This window comes from Chelonia mydas, chromosome 1, assembly GCF_015237465.2.
Source record: "Chelonia mydas isolate rCheMyd1 chromosome 1, rCheMyd1.pri.v2, whole genome shotgun sequence".
In the NCBI taxonomy this organism is placed as follows: domain Eukaryota; kingdom Metazoa; phylum Chordata; order Testudines; family Cheloniidae; genus Chelonia; species Chelonia mydas.
The window spans coordinates 15,431,561-15,456,242 of NC_057849.1; the positions used below are offsets into that span (position 1 = coordinate 15,431,561).

The 24,682-nt window shown below is 44.6% G+C and overlaps 1 protein-coding gene and 1 long non-coding RNA gene across 12 annotated transcripts in view; both read left to right on the top strand.

Moving 5' to 3' along the window:
- Nucleotides 1-9,323, top strand: part of EMSY (EMSY transcriptional repressor, BRCA2 interacting) — a 62,807-nt gene extending 53,484 nt beyond the window's left edge. For all 10 annotated transcript variants that reach the window (XM_043527761.1, XM_037883534.2, XM_037883724.2 and 7 more), the window contains one exon: nucleotides 1,231-9,323. In XM_043527761.1, the coding sequence (XP_043383696.1) occupies nucleotides 1,231-1,425 (195 nt within the window). In that variant the 3' untranslated portion in view covers nucleotides 1,426-9,323. The remainder of the gene's footprint in view (nucleotides 1-1,230) is intronic.
- A 3,850-nt stretch (nucleotides 9,324-13,173) lies between these two features.
- LOC119565198 lies at nucleotides 13,174-22,993 on the top strand. Of its 2 annotated transcripts, XR_006285664.1 has the most exons (4): nucleotides 13,174-13,503; nucleotides 13,826-13,894; nucleotides 14,500-14,668; nucleotides 22,443-22,993. It is a non-coding gene; the product is annotated as an uncharacterized LOC119565198 (long non-coding RNA). The 2 variants fall into 2 exon arrangements; XR_005223842.2 differs by lacking the exon at nucleotides 22,443-22,993 and having other exon boundaries at nucleotides 14,500-14,730.
- Nucleotides 22,994-24,682: the final 1,689 nt, after the last annotated feature.

The window sequence follows — 24,682 nt, forward strand, 5'->3', positions numbered from 1 at the left end:
TTCCTAACTATCAAGGTAGTTAAGCACTGGAATAAATTGCCTAGGGAGGTTGTGGAATCTCCATCACTGGAGATTTTTAAGGGCAGGTTAGAAACACACCTGTCAGAGATGGTCTAGATAATACTTAGTCCTGCCTTGAGTGCAGGGGACTGGACTAGACTAGATGACCACTCGAGGTCTCTTCCAGTCCTACACTTCTATGATGCTATGATACTGACTCATTGCAGAGAAATGGACAGAATGCCATTGTGTTTTTATGCAGTGTTTGAATTAAGATTTTATTGTATATTATATACACTTGTTATGGTGAAAAATTGTAATGAAAACAAATTTGCCAGCTTTGATTTATTTATAAATTTTACAAATGTTTTGAATTATTTTGTAATATTTTCCTTGAAACTAAGTAGTTTTTCTAGGAAATACTCAGGTTTTTGTATCTCTTGAGGTGTGAGGGCTAAGAGATTGATTATTTTACTCTACTACATCTGAATATCATAGATACTATGGTGATTAGCATCATATAAATATTTAGGTGTGGTTGTGATGTCTGGGTAATTTCAAAATCAAAATACCTATCTGATGATCAATTTAATAATTAAAATGTAGATATATTTTCCATATGATCTAGAAATTAAAAACAAAAAACAATTTAGCCATTTATTATATTCGTTTGTTACCATAGTACTTTTATCAGTCTAAATCTATTATTCTTTCTTTGTATTAATCCAACCAGTTTCAGGAACCAATTGTGCAATATGTTGTACATACAACAGTCAGAGAAGTCTCGACCCCAAAATACTTAGTCTAAATAGACAGAACATACAGAGAGTGAGTGTGTGTTACCCCTATTTTACAGATGGCCCCGATAGCAAAGGGATTAAGTAATTTGTCAAAGGTTACACAGGAAGTCTGGCAGAGCTGGCAACTGATCCCAGATCTTTTGAGTCCCAGCCAACTGCCTTAACCACATGACTATCATTTTTTTAACTGTAATAATTTCAACTTATCCTTCAGTGAAAAAATCCTGCAAAATGATCCTTTCATGCTACATTTAATTTAGCAATATTGTAACAATAGGGTGAAAACAAACTTATTGACTTTGGGAAAGTGTTTCTGGGATTCTTACAACTGTTTAATAGGCATGAGTATCTTTTTTCATTTAAACATACAAATCCTTAACTCACTTAATCCAAAACTGCATATTAAAACTTCATTTTTTCTTTCCTTTAGACTATCCCTCAATACTCCATCCCTTGTCACTCCAGCTCCAATGTGGTAGTGGAACCCAGTGGGCTCCTGGAGCTCAATAACTTTACTAGTCAACGTCTTGATGATGAGGAGACAGCAATGGAACAAGATGTGGACAGCAGTACTGAGGAAGGCACTGAGCCCAGCCCTTCTCAAAGTTCTGCTGAACAATCCTAATGAATTGGGACACTGGAGTGCACTTTAAATTCATCTTGGCAATTGCGTGTCCAAGATGTCCTTGTATTGTGATGTATTAGAGCACTTTGCCTATTAGAGTTGTTCATTGGACCCTTGAAGCATCAGTGTGTTTTAACAAGACAGTATTGCAGAAACCACATCTTAAAATTGTTTCCAAAAAGATGTAGTTACCAAGATATGGTAAACCTGTGACAGTGGAATGTATGTCTTTAAAAAAAAAGAAAAAAAAAAAAGGCAAATCTACAGTGAATTGAAAAGATTGAGTAGAAGTTCTTGCTATGAAGCTCTTGACCAGATACTGAAACTTTTCAGTAAAAAGGGACCTTTTACTTTGCCGTGTCTTTCTTTTTGTAGCTATTGAGCGAAACACCATCACAAAGAATGTTTAGTGGATATTTGTATTTGTAAATAGCATGTGAGATAAAAGGTATCTGACCGTACTGGAAAAGCCCCAAGAATTTCTGAATTGGTTAGTGTTCTTGCACTTGAGCTCAATTAATGTTCATATTTTTAATAAGCATAAAATATAGTTTATTTTTTTAATTACTTGTTGGTGAATGTTTGGACATAAGCAAAATCACTAACAGGTAACATGGTTTAGTGGATTTTGTTTTCATATATTGCAAGAAATATGCTAGTTTAATGTACAAAACATTTCTTTTTGTGTCACAAGCACATGAAATGCCCATTTAGTCTAATTAATTAACCTCTGATAATTTATTTAAATGCAATGATTTAAAACCAGGCCAAGTTGCTTAACTAGTTCCTGTTAAACAGGCAGATGTTTTCATTCTAATGCTGTGGGGTAGCAGAAATGTATTATGGTTTAAAACAAATGTTTAGAGTTTGGGAATATTTGGTTCATTATCTCATAACTTCAGCCTGTTGTATTCAGATGCAAGCTGAGGCTTTTAAAGATCTATATTTTACTCTTACATGCTGTTTTTTAAATGACCATTTTGGGGATTTAAAAGCTTAAATTGATTAGTTCTATGTTTCAGAGGTAATCCTCAGCCTTATGACTTGACTTGTTCAAGCAATATGTTGGGTTTTTATGATAGTTACAAGCCACGGAGAGAGATTTGGGTGCAGGTGGAATGACAGGAGAGGCTGTTTTAATACGTTCTGGTAATGAAGACAATACTTTTCTTTTTTTAAAAAAATGTATATAGAAAAGTTTTTTTAACCATTTTGTATAGATTTCATTATAAATAAGCATTTTAAGACTTTGACATCTCATTCAATTGTACATACATCTATCAGCGTAACTGCCCATTTTTGGTGCTGAAGTACTACTGTAAGTATAATTCATCCAAAGTATAATACAGGTTTTGCGTCAGTCTTTTTTAAGATGTGATTTTACTGTTGATATTGTAGTTTTTTAAATTCCAATAGAAGAAATGCTCATCAGACTAAAATACAAAGCCTAAAAAGATTAACATATTTGTCCTGAACATCTATGTACATAACAACACTGCAGTCTCCTGTAGATGGTGCTATTGGTTCTCCTTTTAGCCACTGTTAGCAGTTGCTTCATTTATAAAGTCCTTGTGACTTTCATTTTTGTTCTGTTTTGTCTGTTAATTATAAGCCTAAATGGCAAATTTTTATCTTTTATGATGGCAAAGAGAAGTGTTCAGTCTGAATATTATGGAAAAGCTGTACATAGTTGGGTAAGAATTGGATTGTCTTCTCTGCATCACCTACATGTTACAACATTGAATACTGTGACAAGCACTTGTTCCTCCACTTTATTTTACATAACATTAGAAGCACTCAGGTTGGAGAGAAGAGAGAATATATGAAATGGAAAATACCTCACGCCTTTTTTTCTAGTTAAAAATTAATACAGAAATATTGTCAGTCATTCTAGATGGTATTTCGGTTTTAATAGCTGTGTGTGTTTCTAGAACTGGGGTACTTAAAGTATGGCCACAGCCACCAAAGGCTGTGACAACAGAGCTTATCAACTGCAGATTTTATTGCTAGTAGATTCAAGCAAGCTGTCTTTTCTAGTCATCTGGCATTGAAGGGGTTAGTATGAGCCTGTTCTATATATTTACTGTTCATAAAATGGATGTAAAATTCTGTGCAGATGAGATGAATCACTGTGGCTTGTGCCAAGCTGTTGTCACTCGTGGTCTTACAGTATATTGGATGTCCCTGTCATAGGCCGAACTAAAGGGAGGAAAGAAGAAAGCCCCTGTCAGTATTTCTATTGCCTCACTACAAAAAGTTTACAACTTTGCCATAAAGTATGGCTCCACGCTTAAATTCATTGTCTCTATGTAACTTTAGATGGCTGCTCTCCTTTCTACAAACAGATTTTAAAAAATCAAATGAAGTGTTAAATTTATCAGCACTCATAGCATATTACACAATTGAAGTTCTGGCCCAATTGTGGTTTCTTGACAGAAAAGTTTATATTGTGGTGGTCTTGTTTTAAGATAGCTGCAAAGAAGTTTTTAGAGAAGCCCATGAAACAGGGTTATATCTATAGTGAAATTATATTTTGCACTTAGAGTGTCATTTCCTTTCATTGAGCCTTTACAAACATGAAGACTCTCAACACCTCTGTTATGAGAGGTAGATACTTTACAGATTGGTAAACTGAGACACGTGTTAACTGCCTTGCCCACAGATATACACAACGTCTGTTGGGTAGACAGGAAAAGAATGCTGATATCCTAACTCCCACCTTTATGCATTAACCTTCAATTCAGATTGCCTTCTTTCCTAATCCTTTCCCAAACCAGTTGTGAATTGAGGCCCAAAATTGTTTGGTTTATGATCTTTGGTGAATATGCTGGAATTGGTAATAGTTTCATTACAAAGAAATTTACAAGTTAACAGGCTTTGATTCAGCACCTAAAGTCCAGACTATGTTTTGTGTTTCAGCTACAGTAGCTGAAAGTAGAGTGTCATCCATTAAATTTCCTTTGCTTTCGTGGTTACTCTTCACATCCTTATCATAGCTATACTGAAATAAAACATGTACTCTTTAAGTTGCCATGTCCAACAAACAATCGCTGTCGCTACCTGCCAAAGGTATATGCTTGAAATTATTTTCAGTTCACTCTTGCCAGATAAGTTGCATCTTCCTTAAATGGAAGAGATTTGATTTCCTGCCTGTCTTTTGCAATGGAATAGCTCAAAAATGAGCTGTGTAGAATTGCTTATTTTTGTTTATATTAATAATTGGTGTGTTGTAATCAAAGGAATGGAAAATTCCTTACCAAATTTCCTTTCTGCTAGGAGTATCTCCCACAATTCTGCTACACATGGGCTGTTTCCCTCCTCTCTGGAGTTCGCAGAGGTGGTTCAAAGCTGCAGCCCAGTGTGTGCTGGCCATCCCCCACTTCTCCTGCTTGCTGCCAAATTAGTCGTTCCAAAACTGTAAAATTCATGAAAGACTATTAATAACAATAACATCATGCCAATTCATTATGTACAGTAAATGACTGCCTACATAGTAATAATCCATATAAAATGCTGACCTTTGGCTGTAAAGCTATCCACGGTGGGTAGAATTGTGGGAGATGATGCTGCTAATAGAAAGGAAATTATCAGGCAAGACATTTTCCATTGTGCCGCATGGTGTCTCCCACAATTCTGTCTCAAAAGTGTGCCACAGCTTCTTGGTCAGCTGCTGTGGTTTTTGAGCAGAATGAAGGATAACCTCCTGTCAGGTATGAAAAGGAGGTTTCATTTTGGGGAGAAAAGGTCCTGGCGTTCTCAGCACCACTTTGTCATTGTGGAATATACAGTAATGTCCCTGCACAGGTAAGTCTGCCAGCTCAGAAACTTGCTTAGCAGATGCAATGGCAACCAGAAAACTGGTTTTGATGGAGAGAAGAATGCTGATATTGAAGCCAGAGGCTCAAAAGGGTTGAGTGGTCAGGGTGTTCTGTGCTAAGGGTAGATCCCAATTAAGAAAGATTGGTCTGATGGCTGGTCTGGCCAGTCTGACTGCTGAGAAATCTAGAAACCTGGGGGTTCGCTACCAGGGATCCTGAGGATCCTGTGAATAGAATGCTAGTAACCACTGATACCTGGAGTGCTATGGTGTTGGGTTAAAGACATTAATACACACCCTTGGAAAAAGCCCAGGATAGCTGGAATCCCTGGGTCTGTGTGCCCCTGGCACCAGATACTGAATTTGGTCCAGATGGAGAAATGGGCACTTAAGGTGGAGATTCCTGGATGAGAGCGAAGCCCCAATCACCCTGGAAGACAGGCCAAGTGCTACTGATGTTTTCCTTTCAAAAGCTAGGCTGTTAGATGAAGATGGTCTGGGTCCAGGTGGGGAAATAGACCTCACAAAAAGAAGTCTGGTATTGCTGGTAGCCATGACAGTGGTTCCAGTTCTATCAGATCAGCAAACCAGGGTCTCCTTGGCCAGTATAAAGCTAACACTGTCATCTTTGCTTGTTCCCACTTTATCTTTTGGATCATTTGCTCTGTGAATGGGAAAGGGGAATGAATACAGCAAGCATCTGTTCCTAAGAACTTAGGGTATGCTTCCTTGGCAAAGTACTTCAGATATTTTGCATTCGGGTGCTGGAAGACCAAACAACTGCAAGATCAGTTTGAAGACTTTCTGGTTCAAACGCCATTCTGAGTTGTTAACTTTGCATTTGCTGAGCCTATCTGCCTTTTGGTTCAGCTCCACTTTTATGTGAATCGCTTTTAGGGAAGGGACAGACTTTTCTGCCTTATCTCATTATTTCTGCATGTAGTGCTGGGTTCCCTGTTCTTATAACCTACTTATGTATGCAACTGGAATTATTTTGTCTGACTGGACCGGGACATGATTTTCTACTAGATGGTTCTGGCACCTTCATAGGGGCAGTCTGAAGGCACAGAGCTCTAGGAGACTGATCCCATGGTCCCTTTCTCTGGTGGTTCCAGATGTTTTGAGTGGTTCCAGGTCCCAGATGTGCTCCCCAGCTCTACAGGCTGGCATCAGTTGTGTGAACCAGAGGGTCTGGAAGGCATATGGGAATGCGCTTGTGAGCATTCCTTTGGACTGCCCATCATTTTAGGGAGTTGAGTACTTGCTTTGGGACCAGCATGTGATCCTTCATGCATTCTAGGGAGTGGTCCCATACTTTCAGTAATATGTCAGACACCTTATGTGCAGTCACACTCTTGGGATGATCCCTATGCATGTTTATGCAACCAGGGGGCCCACTAACTGAAGACAGTTGAGCATTTGTTGGCCTCATGCACTTTTGCAGTATAGATATGAGATACTGGATCTTCTGGAATCTGTCAAATGATGGGTAGACTTTGCCTTCAAGGTGTCTGTGTTCACTCCCAGGTGAGTTATCCTTGTGGAGGGAATCAAGGAACTTTTCTTGATGTTTATTATAAAGCCATGCACTTACAGGAGATCCAGAATCCAAATCATAGCATTGTGCTCTCCAGCCTGGGTCGCAGCTCTGATCAGAATGTTGTCCAGAAATGGGTAATGGTGAGTACTCTGCAATCTGAGTCCGGCTATGATCACCACTAGCATCTTTGTGAAGACCCTCAGGGGTAATGAGAGACTAAATGGCAGCATTCGGTACTGGCAGTGATCTGTTCCATAAGCAGATCTCAGTAGATTGTGGAGCATTGGCATATGGGAACACTGAGATATGTATCTGCCAGGTCCACTAAGGTTAGGAGGTCCCCTTAAATTAGGGATGAGACTGTGGAATCTAGGGTCTCCTTGCAAAATTTTGTTTTCTTCCACTTGTTGAATCTCTTGAAGCTGATAATGGTCTCTCTACCCCCAGTGCACTTCTGAACAATAAAGATGATGAGGTAGATCCTGGAAAACCTTTCTTCTAAGGGAGTTCCTTCTAGTGCTGCTATGTCCAGGACATCTCATTCTGGACCAGTTTGTGCTTGGTGGAGTCACTGGAGCTGGGAAACTGGATAAAAAGGGGTGGGATGGAGCCTGTAGTTTATGGAAGTATTCCTGATTCACTCTCCCTCTCATCCATTGGTCTATAGTCAATGCACTCCTGTCCTCTGAAAAGTGGGAAATTCTGCCTCCTAGATTCAAGTTGAGCCAGAGGCACATTTCCTCGTCATGCTGGGCTCTTGGGCATTGTGAGACCAACTGTGGGTTTTCTGCTCAATCCTGGGTTCTGAGACTTGCCCTTGATAAATCTGCCATTCTTCCTCTGGTGGTACTCTGAGGAGAATAGGCGAAAGGAGTGTCTCTGCCTAAAAGCAGGTTTGTACTCTCAGAGCACTCTGCAGAGAGGGGAGGACCTAGCTTAGATTTAGCAGCATTTTCTGCCACTTTGTAATCTAGTTTTTCTCTAAAGAGGAGAGATCCTGTGAAATTAGAGGAATGTAGGACTTGTTTGGAGTGAGCATCTACTTTCTAGGGGTGGAGCCATAGGTGTTGCATGGCTGCTGAGCAGGATGCTATAGCCAGGGCTGAAAATTGCATCCACTGAGGCATCAGCCATGAGTACTGTTGCCTGGGAAGTTTTCTTAAGAATGGAGCTGATGCCAGGGTGATCTCTGTCCTCCAGGTTCCTAGGGTCCTCCAGCCAGGATATTGTAACTCTCACAAAGCATGTGGCTGTGAGAGCTGTGCTGGTGAAGCTTCGAAGTCCCTTTGTTAGGGTAGCTGCCACCTTCCTGTCTGTTGGGTCCTTAGGAAGAATTCTTCCTTCTGATGGGATAAGCATGTCCTTTGGTAGGGTGCTACTGTGTCATCAACCTACAAGGGCAGCACCTGCATTTTGCCTTCTCTCCAAGGGCTTTGACCAGTATATTGCCTGTAGTTATAAGTTACCATACAGCTCCTTCTAAGCAGGCATATTTATTCTCAAGGTCAAAGTATTACAGAAAAAAACATTAAAACAATTTTTAAAAAACTACACACCAACAAAAATGTCTACCAGAGGGTACCCCCCAACTCCAACCTCGGGCTCTGGTAGGTTTTAGTCCTTCAAAACCCACAATTCATTTTTTTCTCTGGTTACAAGTTCATCCATCTTAGATCCAGAACACAAAGCTGGCCAGATCTAAGGCCTTTCTGCGGACAATGACCCTTTCCTCACAGCATAGCTTCCAAAGGCAAGGTTTTTGCATAATTGGAGATCATTTGCATTAACCTCTCCCTAGGGATTTTCCAGGAAATCCACTTAACACCTATTGTCCCAAAAGTTCATATTTGTTTGGAGCATTTTGAATATAGTCTTTTGAATTCCCAGGTTTCACCTCTGTCACATCTTTCCCTAGAGGGATTACATACAATCCTGGCCCACAATAATATGGAAACTTCATACAATAAGGTCTTCTGAGGATATTGCAGGAAACTGCTGTATCTGTCACAGTTCTGACCACTGCATTACTCAAAACCCAGGCAAGGAGGCTTGAATTAAAAATAACACTCACTCCTGGCTGAAAACAGCTAAAAATAACAAATATAAAAGAAAAGGATGGGAGCAAAGTGAGCTGCCACTTTGCTGCTGTGGAGGCAGAAAATCGGGTGGCAAGTGGGAGAGGGGGCATGGCCAGTTTTGAACAACCTGCAGGAACTGCAGTGCAGAACGGTCCACGTGTAGCATATCTGTGGGAGGTGCTGGGCTGCAGAAACTTGTTCAACAGGAGCTAGTAGAAAGTTGGAATTTTAGTGAAGCTTAGCGTTCGTAATCATGGGCCACTTGGATTCAGCATCTTATGGAAATTGGATCACAGACGGCAATAGTTACCAAGTATTTAATTTTCAAGAATACGGTTTAGGGAAATCTGGTGGAACATGCAGCGGGCAAAAGTATTAAAATGCATAAATGTGGTCGAGATCTGGAGAATTTTAAGACACCATGTTCAAGCCACAAGAGCCTGCATTTCCTCTGAACTTTAAATAAAAAAAAAAAGTAGCAAACATGGCTGAATCAGGCTCAAAACATTTTTTTAATGGATTGCTAAGGGGCGGGGGAGGAAGGTGAAAGGAATGAAACAAAGGTTTCTAGGAAAAAGAAAAGGTCTGAAAAAGTTACTTGAAGTGGGGTAAAGACTTCCACAAATCTATTGGGAAAGCAAAAGTTGGCTGATTAGCGAATAAAGGTGGGGAAATAAAAGAAACAATGATTAAATGGGTGGGATACTGAATGTGTGCTTACGACAGTGTGCAGATGAAGGCTTTCTGTTCCGATGAGCATACATTGAATACCAACAGTACCAGTTGGGCATGGTGTACTGGATGATGCAGAGTACAGCTAAAGCTGCAGCTAGGCCATGTCTACAGTTACCGGTAGATTGGCACTGCTGTAATCGATGCAGTGAGTGTCAATTTAAGTGGGTCTGGTGAAGACACACTAAATCGATGGGAGAGCACTCTCCCATCAATTTGTATACTCCACCTCCCCAAGAAGCGTAAGGGAAGTTGACAGAAGACACTCTCCTGTCGACACAGCACAGTGTAGACACCGTGGTAAGTGGATCTAACTACGTCTACTTCAGTTACATTCACTGTTCCCTCTAAGCTGTGCGTGTGTACCCGCACACTGCAAAATACTGCACGCTCAAAAATTTGCACAGAAGCGCAACAATCTGCACAGAAGAATTTTTTTGCGCACATGGCCTGTCAAAAATTTGCACAGGAGACATGTTTTGCGCACACGGACTGTCAAAAATTAGAGGGAACATAGATTACGTTGTTCACGTAACTGAAGTTGCGTAACTTAAATTGATTTACCGCAGTAGTGTAGATTAGCCCAACTACCAGAAAAGTCATGTTATTGAATAAATATTGACTGCATTGGTAAAATAACATTCAGTAGTTAGTGCTATTTGGCCACTACAAAATACAAACTTAGTTGGTTGAACAGCGTATTCACTGTATAGTATTCAAACATCTCTAGTTCAATTTTAATTATGTTTTTTAATTAGGTAGGTTACCAGTTTTTTTCCTACTGTGCTGACGTGCTTTGAAGAAGGAATTAATGTTCTCAATGATTTATTTTAAATCAGAGAAAGGAGAAAATACCAAATTCAAAAAAGCCAGTGTGGTACTACTGATCTTACAGCTGATCTGTCAGTTGTTATAGGTAAGTCCAACTTTGTTCCTTAAAATGGAAAATGTGCCTCACAAGAGCTAGATATGTTTAGTGTATGAAAAGAGAATGTTTGGAAAGAGGTGATGGGATATCATGGTCTACAAGGAGAAGATAACTGGTATTCAGGACCCTTTAATCTAGCAGATGGACATAAGATTCAAAGACTGGAAATTGAAATTAGAAAAATTCAAATTGAAAATAAGGTAGAGAGTAACTTTTAGAATAGGTTTCCAAGGAAAGTGATAAATTCTCTATTGCTTTGTGTCTTTAAATGAAGATTGGATGTCTTTCTAAAAGCTATGCTGTAGTTCAACCACAAGTATAGGAATTACTGAGTGAAATTCAGTGACTTGTGTCATACAGAAGGTAAGATAGGTGATCATAATGGCACCTTCTGGCCTTAAATCTATAAAAAAATATTAGAACCAATATAAGGAGAAATTTATAAACAGCTAGAAGTGACATAGTGAGCAGCAGATGTAAGGAAACAGCAGATGTAATATCTTAGTAAAAACATTCAGCAGTCTCATAATTTTACTTGTAGAATTCAAATGGGGCTCAAAAGTTACTGAAAGTCTGTAAATAAGGGGTAATAATTAAACGACAAATATATCACATTGAGGTCAGTTTGGATACCCCAAGGATTTGTTGGGTCTTAATTAACAAATGGTTTCTAGAGAGATGAATATCTGGGCATCATTGGATGGGATTGGAGGATTAGGTGATAGCTGAGAGTTTTTGAAAGTGTTATTGGAAACGGTGTCAGCTTGGCTCTAAATCATTGTTAGAGCTTATAAGGCTGGTCTAGATAATATTTAGTGCTGCCATGAATGTCAGTAACTCCTGCTGTAGGTGACATTCCCCTCCCAATGCCAGGAACTGAACCCAGGAATCCTGATTCCTATTATTCTGTTTCTAGCAAATATTTGTGTAACCCACAGGCAATGTATGTCAGGTCCCTTTTAGCGACCATGGGCCATATAGGGTCAGATACTCCTTTTGCTTAGTGATAGAGGCCTCTCGTAGGTCTAATTTGCAAGTCCAATATGTAAATCTTGATGATGACTCATAGAGATTCTTCTGTTTGCAAGAGATGGAACTTCTGTTATTTCCCCCCTCCCCAGTTTCTTTTGTAATAATATTTGTGGAGTTGGTGTTCCACCATAAGAGAAGATACATGAAAAAGGAAGTAGACTTGTTTCAGCAGGGTAAGTAATGATGTTAGCAAGGACGATTTGGGTTCAATTCCCAGCTCTACCACAGACTTCCTGTGTGACCTTGGACAAGTGACTGAGCCTCTGTGCCTCTGTTCCCTATCTGTAAATGGGGATAACCTTTTTATACAAAGGTGAGGTGAGGATACGTACATTGAACATTGTAAGGTGCTCAGATACTGCTAAGATAGGTAGGTGTAAATCTAGGTGTGTTTCCAGGTTTGTGTCTTTCTTCAAGTGCACTTCTTTGAGGCAGTCTGCAGAAGTGCCCCCGAGTGAGAAGTACATTGAGATTGTAAGATCTTTGGTGCAGAATTAGCTGTTTGCTCTTTTATCTCTCAAAAGGATCTCTCAAAACTGGGTGACTGGGCAACAAAATGGCAGATGAAATTCCATGTTAATAAATGCAAAGTAATGCACATTGGAAAACATAACCCCAACTATATATATAGAATGATGGGGTCTAAAGTAGCTGTTACCACTCAAGAAAGAGATCTTGGAGTCATTGTGGACAGTTCTCTGAAAACACCCACTCAATTTGCAGCAGCAGTCAAAAAAGCGAACAATATTGGGAATCATTAAGGGATAGATAATAAGACAGCAATTATCATATTGCCTCGATATAAATCCATGGTATGCCCACATCTTGAATACTGCGTGCCTGTTGCATCACCCCATCTCAAAAAAATATATTGGGAAAAGGTTCAGAAAAGAACAACAGAAATGATCGGGGCATGGAACAGTTTCCGTATGAGGAGAGATTAATAAGACTGGGACTTTCCAGCTTGGAAAAGAGACGACTAAGGGAGGATATGATAGAAGTCTATAAAATCATGACTGGGGTGGAGAAAGTAAATAAGGAAGTGTTATTTATTGGCCACTGTCAAAGACATGATATTGGGCTACATAGGCCTTTGATCTGACTCAATATGGCCGTTCTTATGTTTATACAGCACTCTAATAATTAATTAATGATGATAATACTGTGTGAACTTCTTTGAGTGTTGGTGTTTACATGAGTGGAGGCATGTCTGTGTGCCCATCTGCATATGCTTTTTATTGTTGCATGCCTGGGGGTCTGCAATGAGGGGCAGGGAGTGGAAATAGTTCAGATCAATCCACCCCAGACAAATATTCATTCCCTTTCACTGTCCCCTGTGCAGTAACAACAATGTGACTTTTAGAAAGAGCATAAAGCCAGGGCAGGGCAAGATGAGAAGACACCCCTCTGTGTAAATCCCTTACGGGATCCCTCTAGGTTGTAGTATTGATCATAGGGGAGGCTTCTGGATGGCCCAAGATATTTGATGGTGAAGATGCATGATCCCCTAGAACAGTGGTTCTCAAACTTTTGTACAGGTGACCCCTTTCACATAGCAAGCATCTGAGTGCGACCCCCACCCCTTATAAATTAAAAAACCCTTTGTTGTATATTTAACACCATTATAAATGCTTGAGGCAAAGCGGGGTTTGGGGTGGAGGCTGGCTGCTCGCGACCCCCCCCCCCATGTAATAACCTTGCAACTCCCTGAGGGGTCCCAACCCCCCAGTTTGAGAACTCCTGCCCTAGAATATCTGGGGACAATGACCCATTTCTTTGAGTCTCCTGACCTCCATTTTGTGCTCTTCGTTTCAGCTCTTGCCTATTTGCTATTTGACGAAGAACTCTCAATTGGTAGAGATATCTTTGCCATCTTTGAGGAGATGAACTGGCCTGCACCACACAGACAGTCCTCCACACTGAGAAGTCACTTCTACTACTGCTTCTCATGGTAACTTTAAAAGAATGGCAGCTGTTTAATCCGTCTGAGGGGAGTCACTGTTGAGCCCCTCCAAGGTATTGGAGTAGCTGACAGTGAGGATACAGGGGGGCACTTGGGCTATGTTGTGTTTAGATCACTGTGAAAAGGAAGAGGGTATTTCTCCTAGAGATTTTGGGGGTCTTTTTGCTTTAGTTCTGACCTATATTTCCTCTTTGTTACCACTCAAGGGTTTGTAATTTATCCTGAAACTCTGTCCATCGCACCTGTACCGCTACACATTTATACTACACTCATTATTGTAGTATCTGAACATGCCCTTTGTTTCCATCAGATTGGCACAGGAAGCCAGAAGGAATTGGACAGTCTGTCTCCTGAAAAGGCTCTCCTCCTGCTTCTGTTGGTAAACTTTATTTCATGCATTGTAAATGAGTAACATGCATTAACAACAGCACCAATTATTGCCAGCATTGCCAGAACTTGTCTAGTTTATTTGTCAGGAAGGTTTTGCTGTAGTAATCTAAAGTCGAACCAAGGATTTATCATAGACATATTCTAGTTGAATTGCTGTAGAATCAGGCCTAGAAGTGTTTTGACAAATGGCTGCGTGCTCCCCAAAGCATTCTAATGCATTCTACTTGAGCTCATTTCCCAGACCACTGCCTCATTCCTTCAGTGCAGCTGCAGGGTGAGCCCTGAGGGGCTCTCGCTTCTGGCTCCAAGTGCCTGGCACATGCCGGGCATGACACACTCCAGTGTCAAGTGGGGAGTTTGACTGGGGTGGTAAAACTGCCAAAAGCTAGTGAAGGTGTCCGAAGGCAAGCTCAGGGAGGACAGAAACCTTCCATGGAGCAGAAGGGCAAAAAGCTCAGTGTAGCTGCAGACACGCCAATCCTGGTGCTCAGCATGTGTGTTTAGATTAACATTGTTCATTTGTTCTCCTATAAACCCTCATTCATAAGAGGATTCTTTCCCCTAACAGTGTCTCTTATATTAAATCTTCTCCAGACCAGGGAACAACCACCATGGAATACCCGCACATGGGGGAGTCAGCCCTGCCCCCTATTATAATGCTGCCTCATCACAGAATGTAAAGCAAGAACATCAGTGTACAACAGAAGGGGATGGACTGTCAACTTGCCAGAAGGCTGGTAGCTGAAATTTAATTTATAGATAGGTTTGTATAAACTTTTGCACCTTTCTGATTTTTAATAAAACATGCCCTATTTATTTCCTTAATTTTGCTAGTTGTGGTGTTGATGTTTGTGATGTGGACACCCGTCTTTATTTAGAACTAGACTAAGATCACCAACTCAAACCATGAGTTGCTACTGTAATAAAAATGATAAATAATTTCCCTTAGGCCACCAGTTGTCAGAGGCAAAGACTTTTTGCTGACCTGGGGCAATCTGCCAGATACTGCAGGGTCTGAAATTCTCTCTATCCTGTTGCCAGTTCCCTTCCTACCAGAACCCTGGCTTAACCCTCTGAGTTGGGAGTTAAAACCCTTCTAATAATTTCATTGTTATGGAAGACACAACTCAGTGGCATTCTCTGCATATGAAATAAGTAGGTGGTTTCAGTCTGGTTCCCACTGGACAGATAGGTGAACACAAGAACAGCGATACTGGGTCAGACCAAAGGTCCATCTAGCCCAGTATACTATCTTCCAACAGTGGTCAATGCCAGGTGCCCCCAAGGGAATGAACAGAACAGGTAATCATCAAGTGATCCATCCCCTGTCGCCCATTCCCAGCTTCTGGCAAAAAGAGGCTAGGGACACCATTCCTGCCCATCCTGGCTAATAGCCATTGATGGACCTATCCTCCATGAACTTATCTAGTTCTTTTTTGAACCCTGTTACAGTCTTGGCCTTCACAACATCCTCTGGCAAGGAGTTCCACAGGTTGACTGTGTGTTGTGTGAAAAAATACTTCCTCTTCTTTGTTTTAAACCAGCTGCCTATTAATTTCATTTGGTGACCCCTAGTCCTTGTGTTATGAGAAGGAGTAAATAACACTTCCTTATTTATTTTCTCCACACTGGTCATGATTTTATAGACCTCTATAATATCCTTCCTTAGTCGTCTCTTTTCCAAGATGAAAAGTCCCAGTCTTATTAATCGCTCTTCATATGGAAGCCGTTCCATACCCCTTATCATTTTTGTTGCCCTTTTCTGTACCTTTTCTAAGTGCAATATATCTTTTTTGAGATGAGGTGACCACAACTGCATGCAGTATTCAAGATGTGGCATACCATAGATTTATATCGAGGCAATGTGATAGTTGCTGTCTTATTATCTATCCCTTTCTTAATGATTCCCAACGTTCTGTTAGCTTTTTTGACAGCCGCTGCACATTGAGTGGATGTTTTCAGAGAACTATCCACAATACTCCACTTTCTTGAGTGGTAACTGTTGCTTTAGACCCCATCATTCTGTATGTATAGTTGGGATTATGTTTTCCAGTATGCATTGCTTTGCATTTATCAACATTGAATTTCATCTGCCATTTTGTTGCCCAGTCACCCAGTTTTGTGAGATCCTTTTGTAGCTCTTCGCAGTCTGCTTGAGACTTAACTATATTGAGTAGTTTTGTATCATCTGCAAATTTTGCCACCTCACTGTTTACCCCTTTTCCCAGATCATTTATGAATATGTTGAATAGGACCAATCCCAGTACCTTTCTCCATTCTGAAAACTCACCATTTATTCCTACCCTTTGTTTCCTATCTTTTAACCAGTTACCAATCCATGAGAGGACTTTCCCTCTTATCTCATGACAGCCTACTTTGCTTAAGAGCCTTTGGTGAGGGGCCTTGTCAAAGGCTTTCTGAAAATTCAAGTACACTATAGCCACTGGATCCCCCTTGTCCACATGCTTGTTGACCCCCTCAAAGAATTCTAGTGGTTTGGTGAGGCATGATTTCCCTTTACAAAAAAAAAAACCATGTTGACTTTTCACCAACAAATTATGTTCATCTATGTGTCTGACAATTTTATTCTTTACTATAGTTTTAACCAGTTTGCACAGTACTGAAGTCAAGCTTAGTGGCCTGTAATAGCCGGGATCACCTCTAGAGCCCTTTTTAAAAATTGGCATCACATTAGCTATCCTCCAGTCATTTGGTAGAGAAGCTGATTTAAATGATATGTTACAGACTACAGTTAGTAGTTCTGCAATTTCACATTTGAGTTCCTTCAGAACTCTTGGGTGAATGCCACCTGGTCCTGGGGACTTGTTACTGTTTAGTTTATCAGTTTGTTCCAAAACTTCCTCTAATGACACCTCAATCTGGAACAGTTCCTTAGATTTTTCACCCAAAAAGAATGACTCAAGTTTGGGAATCTCCCTCACATCCTCAGCCATGAAGACAGATGCAAAGAATTGTTTTAGTTTCTCCGCAATGACCTTATCGTCCTTGAGTGCTCCTTTAGCGTCTTGATCATCCAGTGGCCCCACTGATTGTTTAGCAGGCTTCCGGCTTCTGATGTACTTAAAAAATTTGCTATTACTTTTTGAGTCTTTGGCTAGCTATTCTTCAGATTATTTTTTGGCCTTCCTAATTATATTTTTACACATCATATGCCAGAATTTGTGCTCCTTTCTATTTTCCTCACTAGGATTTAACTTCCACTTTTTAAAGGATGCCTTTTTGTGTCTCTCTGCTTCTTTTACTTTGTCATTTAGCCACGGTGGCACTTTTTTGCTTCTCTTACTATGTTTTTTAATTTGGGATGTCCAAACAACTGAATAGGCCATGGACGCTAAACCCCCGTCTAACATCTAGAGATGGCCCCTTCTTCTCTAGATAGATGTATGTTGGTGGGGGAAGCTTGCGTTCGTGCTGCCTGTACTGTCAGCATGTTACCACAAGATTTCATTTTCTGGTACTATTCGTCTGGCACTGCACTAAAATTCACTTTTGAAAAACATTGTTTCTCCATTCAGCTGGTCTCTTGTCTGACTTCCATTTATGAGCCTGGTCCCCGTAGGTCTCACTAGAGCTATCGGGCTATTGGAGAAGAGCAGTGTTAAGGTCTGATCCACATTATGGTGCTTTGGAGTTTGCAGCCACGCCATTCAGCAGCAGCCTGACCAGAACAAAAAGAAGGATCGATCTCACAGTTTTCTTGCTGCTATCTTTGGACCTGAAAAGTTGTCTTGTAGGAGCAGCCACAGCAGTAACTCTGGGAATGGAGGCTCCCTCTTGCCTCTGGCAGTAAGTGAATAAAAATGTTATCACCTTATCCCCATGACAAATGTTCTGCATTAAGCAGTGTCCTATATCTGGGCTGAGTGGGATCTTCTCCCCATATTTTTGCCTCCCCTTCTGCTCCTGCTACATTTCAACCCTCCTCATGCCCATGCCACGCTCATCACAGCAGAGCCGGGTTGTGGAGAGGGACTTAGAAATGTGGCTAAGCAGAAGTTTTCCCCTGTATCCCCTGTTGGAAACTGGGATGAGTCATACTTAACAGACTGTGACTTTACTCCCTTCTGTGAAGGGGTCAGAGGTTTTCTCTCCTCACCATAAGCCAGAGTCTTCACTCCCCATCTCCAAAAGAGGGGCAGGAGAGGTTCATCCTGGTGACTTACAGGCCAGTGGGTCTTAGAGTAAGTGAACTCATCATACAGCCGCTGCTGCCTGTTCTTGCTCTGCAGAACTGGTCTAAGTGGACCAAGCTGAACATGAAGAGTTTGGTTATCACTGAGCCCAGGCCAGCCCTATGACCAGTGCTAGATGCCAGTTCACCGAATACCCATCTGCCTCATCTGAACCCAACTCTGTCAAACAGAAATAAATGCACTTGACTGAATTGCTCAGTGAGCAACTCTAGGGAAGTACCCCAGCAGCTTCTGTTTGTTAAACCCTCTGCTCTAGCCAAGGGCAGATGAATCTCTATGCTGAACAGAAGGGCTACACTCTGGGCTGTTCTCAAAGATGGTTGAATGATACAGAGGACAGGGTAGCTGTGGCTCCAGATAGCCAAAAATGTCCTGGGGAGAATACCTTGAGGATGCGGGGGTATTTGGGATATTGCGGGTAGGTGGAAATAAGGAAACGTGTAAGCAGAGTCAGGATGAGCTCCACCCTGACATCTGGTGGTGAGATGTGGCAAGTTGTGGAAAAGAACTTCAGGGGCTGATCTCATTTGCATAGGCACACCCACCCCGCCTAGAATGAGGCCATAGCTGCCCAAGTAGTCACTTTGGCTGCTGTGGGATCCCCAGTCTCTCTGTTATTGGGGCAGGAAGAATAAATTGTTATTACCCTGATTATGGGAATCAAGGACAGTGGAACTGTACTTGCCCTTTTGTTATGATGGAGGGACTCACCATCAACTAAGTAGCACTCGCTAGGCAAGGGACATGAGTTCCAAAACTCTGTGAATTGAGAGAGGTTGGGAACAGGTATTAATACCTGGTGGCATGGGCCCCCTGGTGAGGGCCTTACATGCTAATTGCACTTCCTCCTCTCTCCACTGTGGAATATCAGAGCTAATTTTGATTCCATTAGGAGTCTAGTTACAGGCTGCTGAGCTGAATTCACTTTGGGCTAATGGTGCACCAGCACTGTGGCTCCCCTACTACAAGCTGAAATCACAAAAGAGCTGAAATCACTGAGTGTTGTGTTAAGTAGTGGGGGAGCCTGAAGCTATATGGTAGAGCTGTTTGCAGCATGGTGAGCGGAGCGGCTGGCGGAGCAGTTCAGTTTGCGGGACGGCGAGCGGAGCGGAGCCGTTTGCGGGACGGCGAGCGGAGCGGGACGGCGAGCGGAGCGGGACGGCGAGCGGAGCAGAGCCGTTTGCGGGACGGCGAGCGGAGCAGAGCGGCTGGCGGAGCAGAGCCGTTTGCGGGACGGCGAGCGGAGCAGAGCGGCGGGCGGAGCAGAGCCGTTTGCGGGACGGCGAGCGGAGCAGAGCGGCTGGCGGAGCAGAGCCGTTTGCGGGACGGCGAGCGGAGCAGAGCGGCTGGCGGAGCAGAGCCGTTTGCGGGACGGCGAGCGGAGCAGAGCGGCTGGCGGAGCAGAGCCGTTTGCGGGACGGCGAGCGGAGCAGGACGGCGAGCGGAGCAGAGCCGTTTGCGGGACGGCGAGCGGAGCAGAGCGGCTGGCGGAGCAGAGCCGTTTGCGGGACGGCGAGCGGAGCAGAGCGGCTGGCGGAGCAGAGCCGTTTGCGGGACGGCGAGCGGAGCAGGACGGCGAGCGGAGCAGAGCGGCTGGCGGAGCAGAGCCGTTTGCGGGACGGCGAGCGGAGCAGGACGGCGAGCGGAGCAGAGCGGCTGGCGGAGCAGAGCCATTTGCGGGACGGCGAGCGGAGCAGAGCGGCTGGCGGAGCAGAGCCGTTTGCGGGACGGCGAGCGGAGCAGAGCGGCTGGCGGAGCAGAGCCGTTTGCGGGACGGCGAGCGGAGCAGAGCGGCTGGCGGAGCAGAGCCGTTTGCGGGACGGCGAGCGGAGCAGAGCGGCTGGCGGAGCAGAGCCGTTTGCGGGACGGCGAGCGGAGCAGAGCGGCTGGCGGAGCAGAGCCGTTTGCGGGACGGCGAGCGGAGCAGAGCGGCTGGCGGAGCAGAGCCGTTTGCGGGACGGCGAGCGGAGCGGGACGGCGAGCGGAGCAGAGCGGCTGGCGGAGCAGAGCCATTTGCGGGACGGCGAGCGGAGCAGAGCGGCTGGCGGAGCAGAGCCGTTTGCGGGACGGCGAGCGGAGCAGAGCGGCTGGCGGAGCAGAGCCGTTTGCGGGACGGCGAGCGGAGCAGAGCGGCTGGCGGAGCAGAGCCGTTTGCGGGACGGCGAGCGGAGCAGAGCGGCTGGCGGAGCAGAGCCGTTTGCGGGACGGCGAGCGGAGCAGAGCGGCTGGCGGAGCGGAGCCGTTTGCGGGACGGCGAGCGGAGCAGAGCGGCTGGCGGAGCGGAGCCGTTTGCGGGACGGCGAGCGGAGCAGAGCGGCTGGCGGAGCGGAGCCGTTTGCGGGACGGCGAGCGGAGCGGGACGGCTGGCGGAGCGGAGCCGTTTGCGGGACGGCGAGCGGAGCAGAGCGGCTGGCGGAGCAGAGCCGTTTGCGGGACGGCGAGCGGAGCGGGACGGCGAGCGGAGCAGAGCGGCTGGCGGAGCAGAGCCGTTTGCGGGACGGCGAGCGGAGCAGAGCGGCTGGCGGAGCGGAGCCGTTTGCGGGACGGCGAGCGGAGCAGAGCGGCTGGCGGAGCGGAGCCGTTTGCGGGACGGCGAGCGGAGCAGAGCGGCTGGCGGAGCGGAGCCGTTTGCGGGACGGCGAGCGGAGCAGAGCGGCTGGCGGAGCGGAGCCGTTTGCGGGACGGCGAGCGGAGCAGAGCGGCTGGCGGAGCGGAGCCGTTTGCGGGACGGCGAGCGGAGCAGAGCGGCTGGCGGAGCGGAGCCGTTTGCGGGACGGCGAGCGGAGCAGAGCGGCTGGCGGAGCGGAGCCGTTTGCGGGACGGCGAGCGGAGCAGAGCGGCTGGCGGAGCGGAGCCGTTTGCGGGACGGCGAGCGGAGCAGAGCGGCTGGCGGAGCGGAGCCGTTTGCGGGACGGCGAGCGGAGCAGAGCGGCTGGCGGAGCGGAGCCGTTTGCGGGACGGCGAGCGGAGCAGAGCGGCTGGCGGAGCGGAGCCGTTTGCGGGACGGCGAGCGGAGCAGAGCGGCTGGCGGAGCGGAGCCGTTTGCGGGACGGCGAGCGGAGCGGGACGGCTGGCGGAGCGGAGCCGTTTGCGGGACGGCGAGCGGAGCGGAGCCGTTTGCGGGACGGCGAGCAGAGCGGGACGGCGAGCGGAGCGGAGCCGTTTGCGGGACGGCGAGCGGAGCGGGACGGCGAGCGGAGCGGAGCCGTTTGCGGGACGGCGAGCGGAGCGGGACGGCGAGCGGAGCGGAGCCGTTTGCGGGACGGCGAGCGGAGCGGGACGGCGAGCGGAGCGGAGCCGTTTGCGGGACGGCGAGCGGAGCGGGACGGCGAGCGGAGCGGAGCCGTTTGCGGGACGGCGAGCGGAGCGGGACGGCGAGCGGAGCGGGACGGCGAGCGGAGCGGGACGGCGAGCGGAGCGGAGCCGTTTGCGGGACGGCGCGCGGAGCGGTTTGCGGCGAGCGGAGTGGAGCCCCATGGAGAGGTGGGGCCATCAGTGTTGGACCACATAAGGTGCCTCTTAACACCCCCCCCGCCCCCCAATCTCCATTCAGGTTGGGAGGTAAAAACTCTGCAGATAAACTTTTGAACTCTGGGGCTGCCAAGGACAGAGACTTTTGGGTCGTTGGACTTTTCGGACTTTGGGTGATTTTGGGTTGCTGGACTCAAGAACCAAAGGGAAAGGACATGCCCCAATTTGCTTGGGGTGGGTTTTGCTCGTGGGTTGTGTTATTAATCCTGTTGGTGATGTTTCCCCAACATAATGCCACATTGTTTCTCTCTGTTATTAAAAGGCTTTTTGCTACACTCAGACTATGTGCTTGCGAGAGGGGAAGTATTGCCCCTTGGAGGCGCCCAGCGGGGGTGGTGTATATATTTGTCCCAGGTCACTGGGTGGGGGCTCGAGCCGGTTTTGCATTGTGTTATTGGAATGGATCCCCTAGATACTGAACCTGGCCCTTGTTGCTGCCAACCCTGACAGGCAGAAGGGTTACACATGGATATCAAGAGTAAAAGCAAGTGGACATTAGAAACTTGCATTGGTGCAGCTATGCCGCTGTAGCGCTTCTGGTGAAGATGCTCTAAGCCAACAGGAGAGAGAGCTCTCCCATCGGCTTAGCTCCATTTCCCCAAGATTTTTCACACCCCTGAGCAACATAATTATACTGTGGTAAGTATGTAGTGTAGACCTGGCCTTAATGACAGTAAGTAATGCAGGGGCATAACATCAATAGGTTGCATTGAGCAGGTGAAGGCCGTTTCCGCATTGGACTTCTCTTGTTCTTTGTGCAGTGGTTTTGACCTGTGTTGTGTTTTGTTTCAGCTATTGTATAACCTGTTTACCACAAGATAAAAATAATCACAACAGAACATGAATATAATAGAAGAGAGACAGCAGACGTGGGTATTCAAGAAAGACAGAGACGCATTGACTGGATGCTTCAAATTCTAAAACCAAGATACGTGACTTTCAAGGGAAATGTGGAAGTGAGGAAAAAATGGCTTAGGTATGGAAATTTAAATTAAATGTAATGGAAATACTATATTTCCAAGATCATTTATACAAATATTTAATTGGTATTGCAGAAAAATAGAGTGAAATAACTGTCATAGGTTTCAGAGTAGCAGCCGTGTTAGTCTGTATTCGCAAAAAGAAAAGGAGTACTTGTGGCACCTTAGAGACTAACAAATTTATTTTAGTAACCTATATGAAGTCAAATAGAAATCAATTAAAGTCCTTTCAGCAAGTTTCGAAGCCCGTTCTTGTTACACAGAAATTATAAGCCATCTACACAGATGTTACTCATGAACTGTAACTGGTAAACCATTAAATACCAAGCCAGAACAGAACATATTACATCCTCTCGTAAACAAATTTCCATGTGAAAAGCAATAAAATTTAACTATCACTCTGTTTTGTTACTGCTTGGGCCAAAAGTGGCCTGTGACCATTTTCAAGATCTCTTGCAAAAGAAAATGTCACAGCTTCATCAAGTAATTACAAAAATATTCCTAAATTTATTTACATTTATTTACATTATTTACATTGTTTGCTAAACTAAACTCATATAGACTCTTCATATTGTTCTCTGACTAGCAAAAATGGAGAGAATGGAACACCTCTTTAAAGCTGAATTTGTAGCTAAATTATGTAAATAATAATCATTTTATATAGTTCCTAGTGCACCTTGCAAACTGTACAGAGGAACGATGCCACCATCACATTCTACCCCTAGTTTCTTGTTCTGGTTCCCATTACAAAAGCGTCTCAGTGACTTCCAGGAGTAAACAAACAACAATGATCCCCCACCCCCTTCCTTGCTTGTGAGAGGCAGGCTTAGTTTTTATACAAAATCTGTAACTGTTTAATGGTACAGAGCAAAATTTTGCAACTGTTTAATAGGAGTCTTGAAGAATTATTATTATTATTTCAAAACAGGCATGTAGAAAACAGAATGCACTGAGAAATCCACAGCTGAGGATTCATTGGTGGTTTTTTTCCCCCCATAATTATTGTAATCTGACTTCTTGTGCAAATGATTTGAATGAGGAGATGATGGCAGCTTGGTGTAGTGGAATAGGGCTCCCATTCTAAGCACTCGGGGCAGTGTGGAAAAATGTATAGACATGTGAGACAGGAACAAATGGGATATCAAGACTGGCTGAGCAAAGAGATCTTTGAATCCCCTGAATTTACCATGAATTTATATAGGCAGAATTTAATTGCTCAAACTGAATTTGGTTAGGACACCACTTCTCTCATGAAGAATGTAATGGGATCTTTGAGGAATGAAACTAAGCAAGGGAAAATTTATTAGGCTGAATATCCGGAAGTATTTTCAAAGTGTGAGAGCTATTACAGTGGTTCTCAACCAGGGGTCTGGGACTCCCTGGGGGAATGCGAGCAGGTTTCAGGGGGCCCGCCAAGCAGGGCCAGCTTTTGACTTTCTGGGTCCCAGAGCAGAAAGCTGAAGCCCCACCACATGGGGCTGAAGCCTGGGGTCCTGAGTCCAGCCGCCCGGGGCTAAAGCTGAAGCCTGAGCAACTTATCTTCACATGGCCCCCTGTGGCATAGGGTCCCGGGCAGTTGCCTTGCTTGCACTCTGTAGAGAGCAATCTACAATCTTGCTGTGGGCCTCAGAGATGGGCTTAGTGCCCTTATAGGTCATTTCCATATTTGATTTCTAGGATTATGGATATACAATTCTACTGGAGGAGAAAGCAATCGAGAAGACTCTTCTGGAGAGTCAAACATCTGCTGGGAGCAAGGAAGAGTGGGGAGGAAGGGAAATTTCAGACTCATATGGAGGTTAAGTGTAACCCATGCTTTTTCATTCTCTAGTCGCTAGACTCTGTAGGGAAATTTATGAGTAGCTACTGTCTTCGTGCTGGTAGACTGTCCTTTTGTCTGAGCAGCAAGAGATCTGTGATTTTTAGAACCAGAGGTCCTGGGTTCAATTTCAGCACAAGTATTGAACCTGCCCATTTCTAAACCTGCAGAGAGACCCTGCTGAGTTTGGGGATGTTGGCTGAGAATACCTTGCAAGAATGGAACTGTTCTTG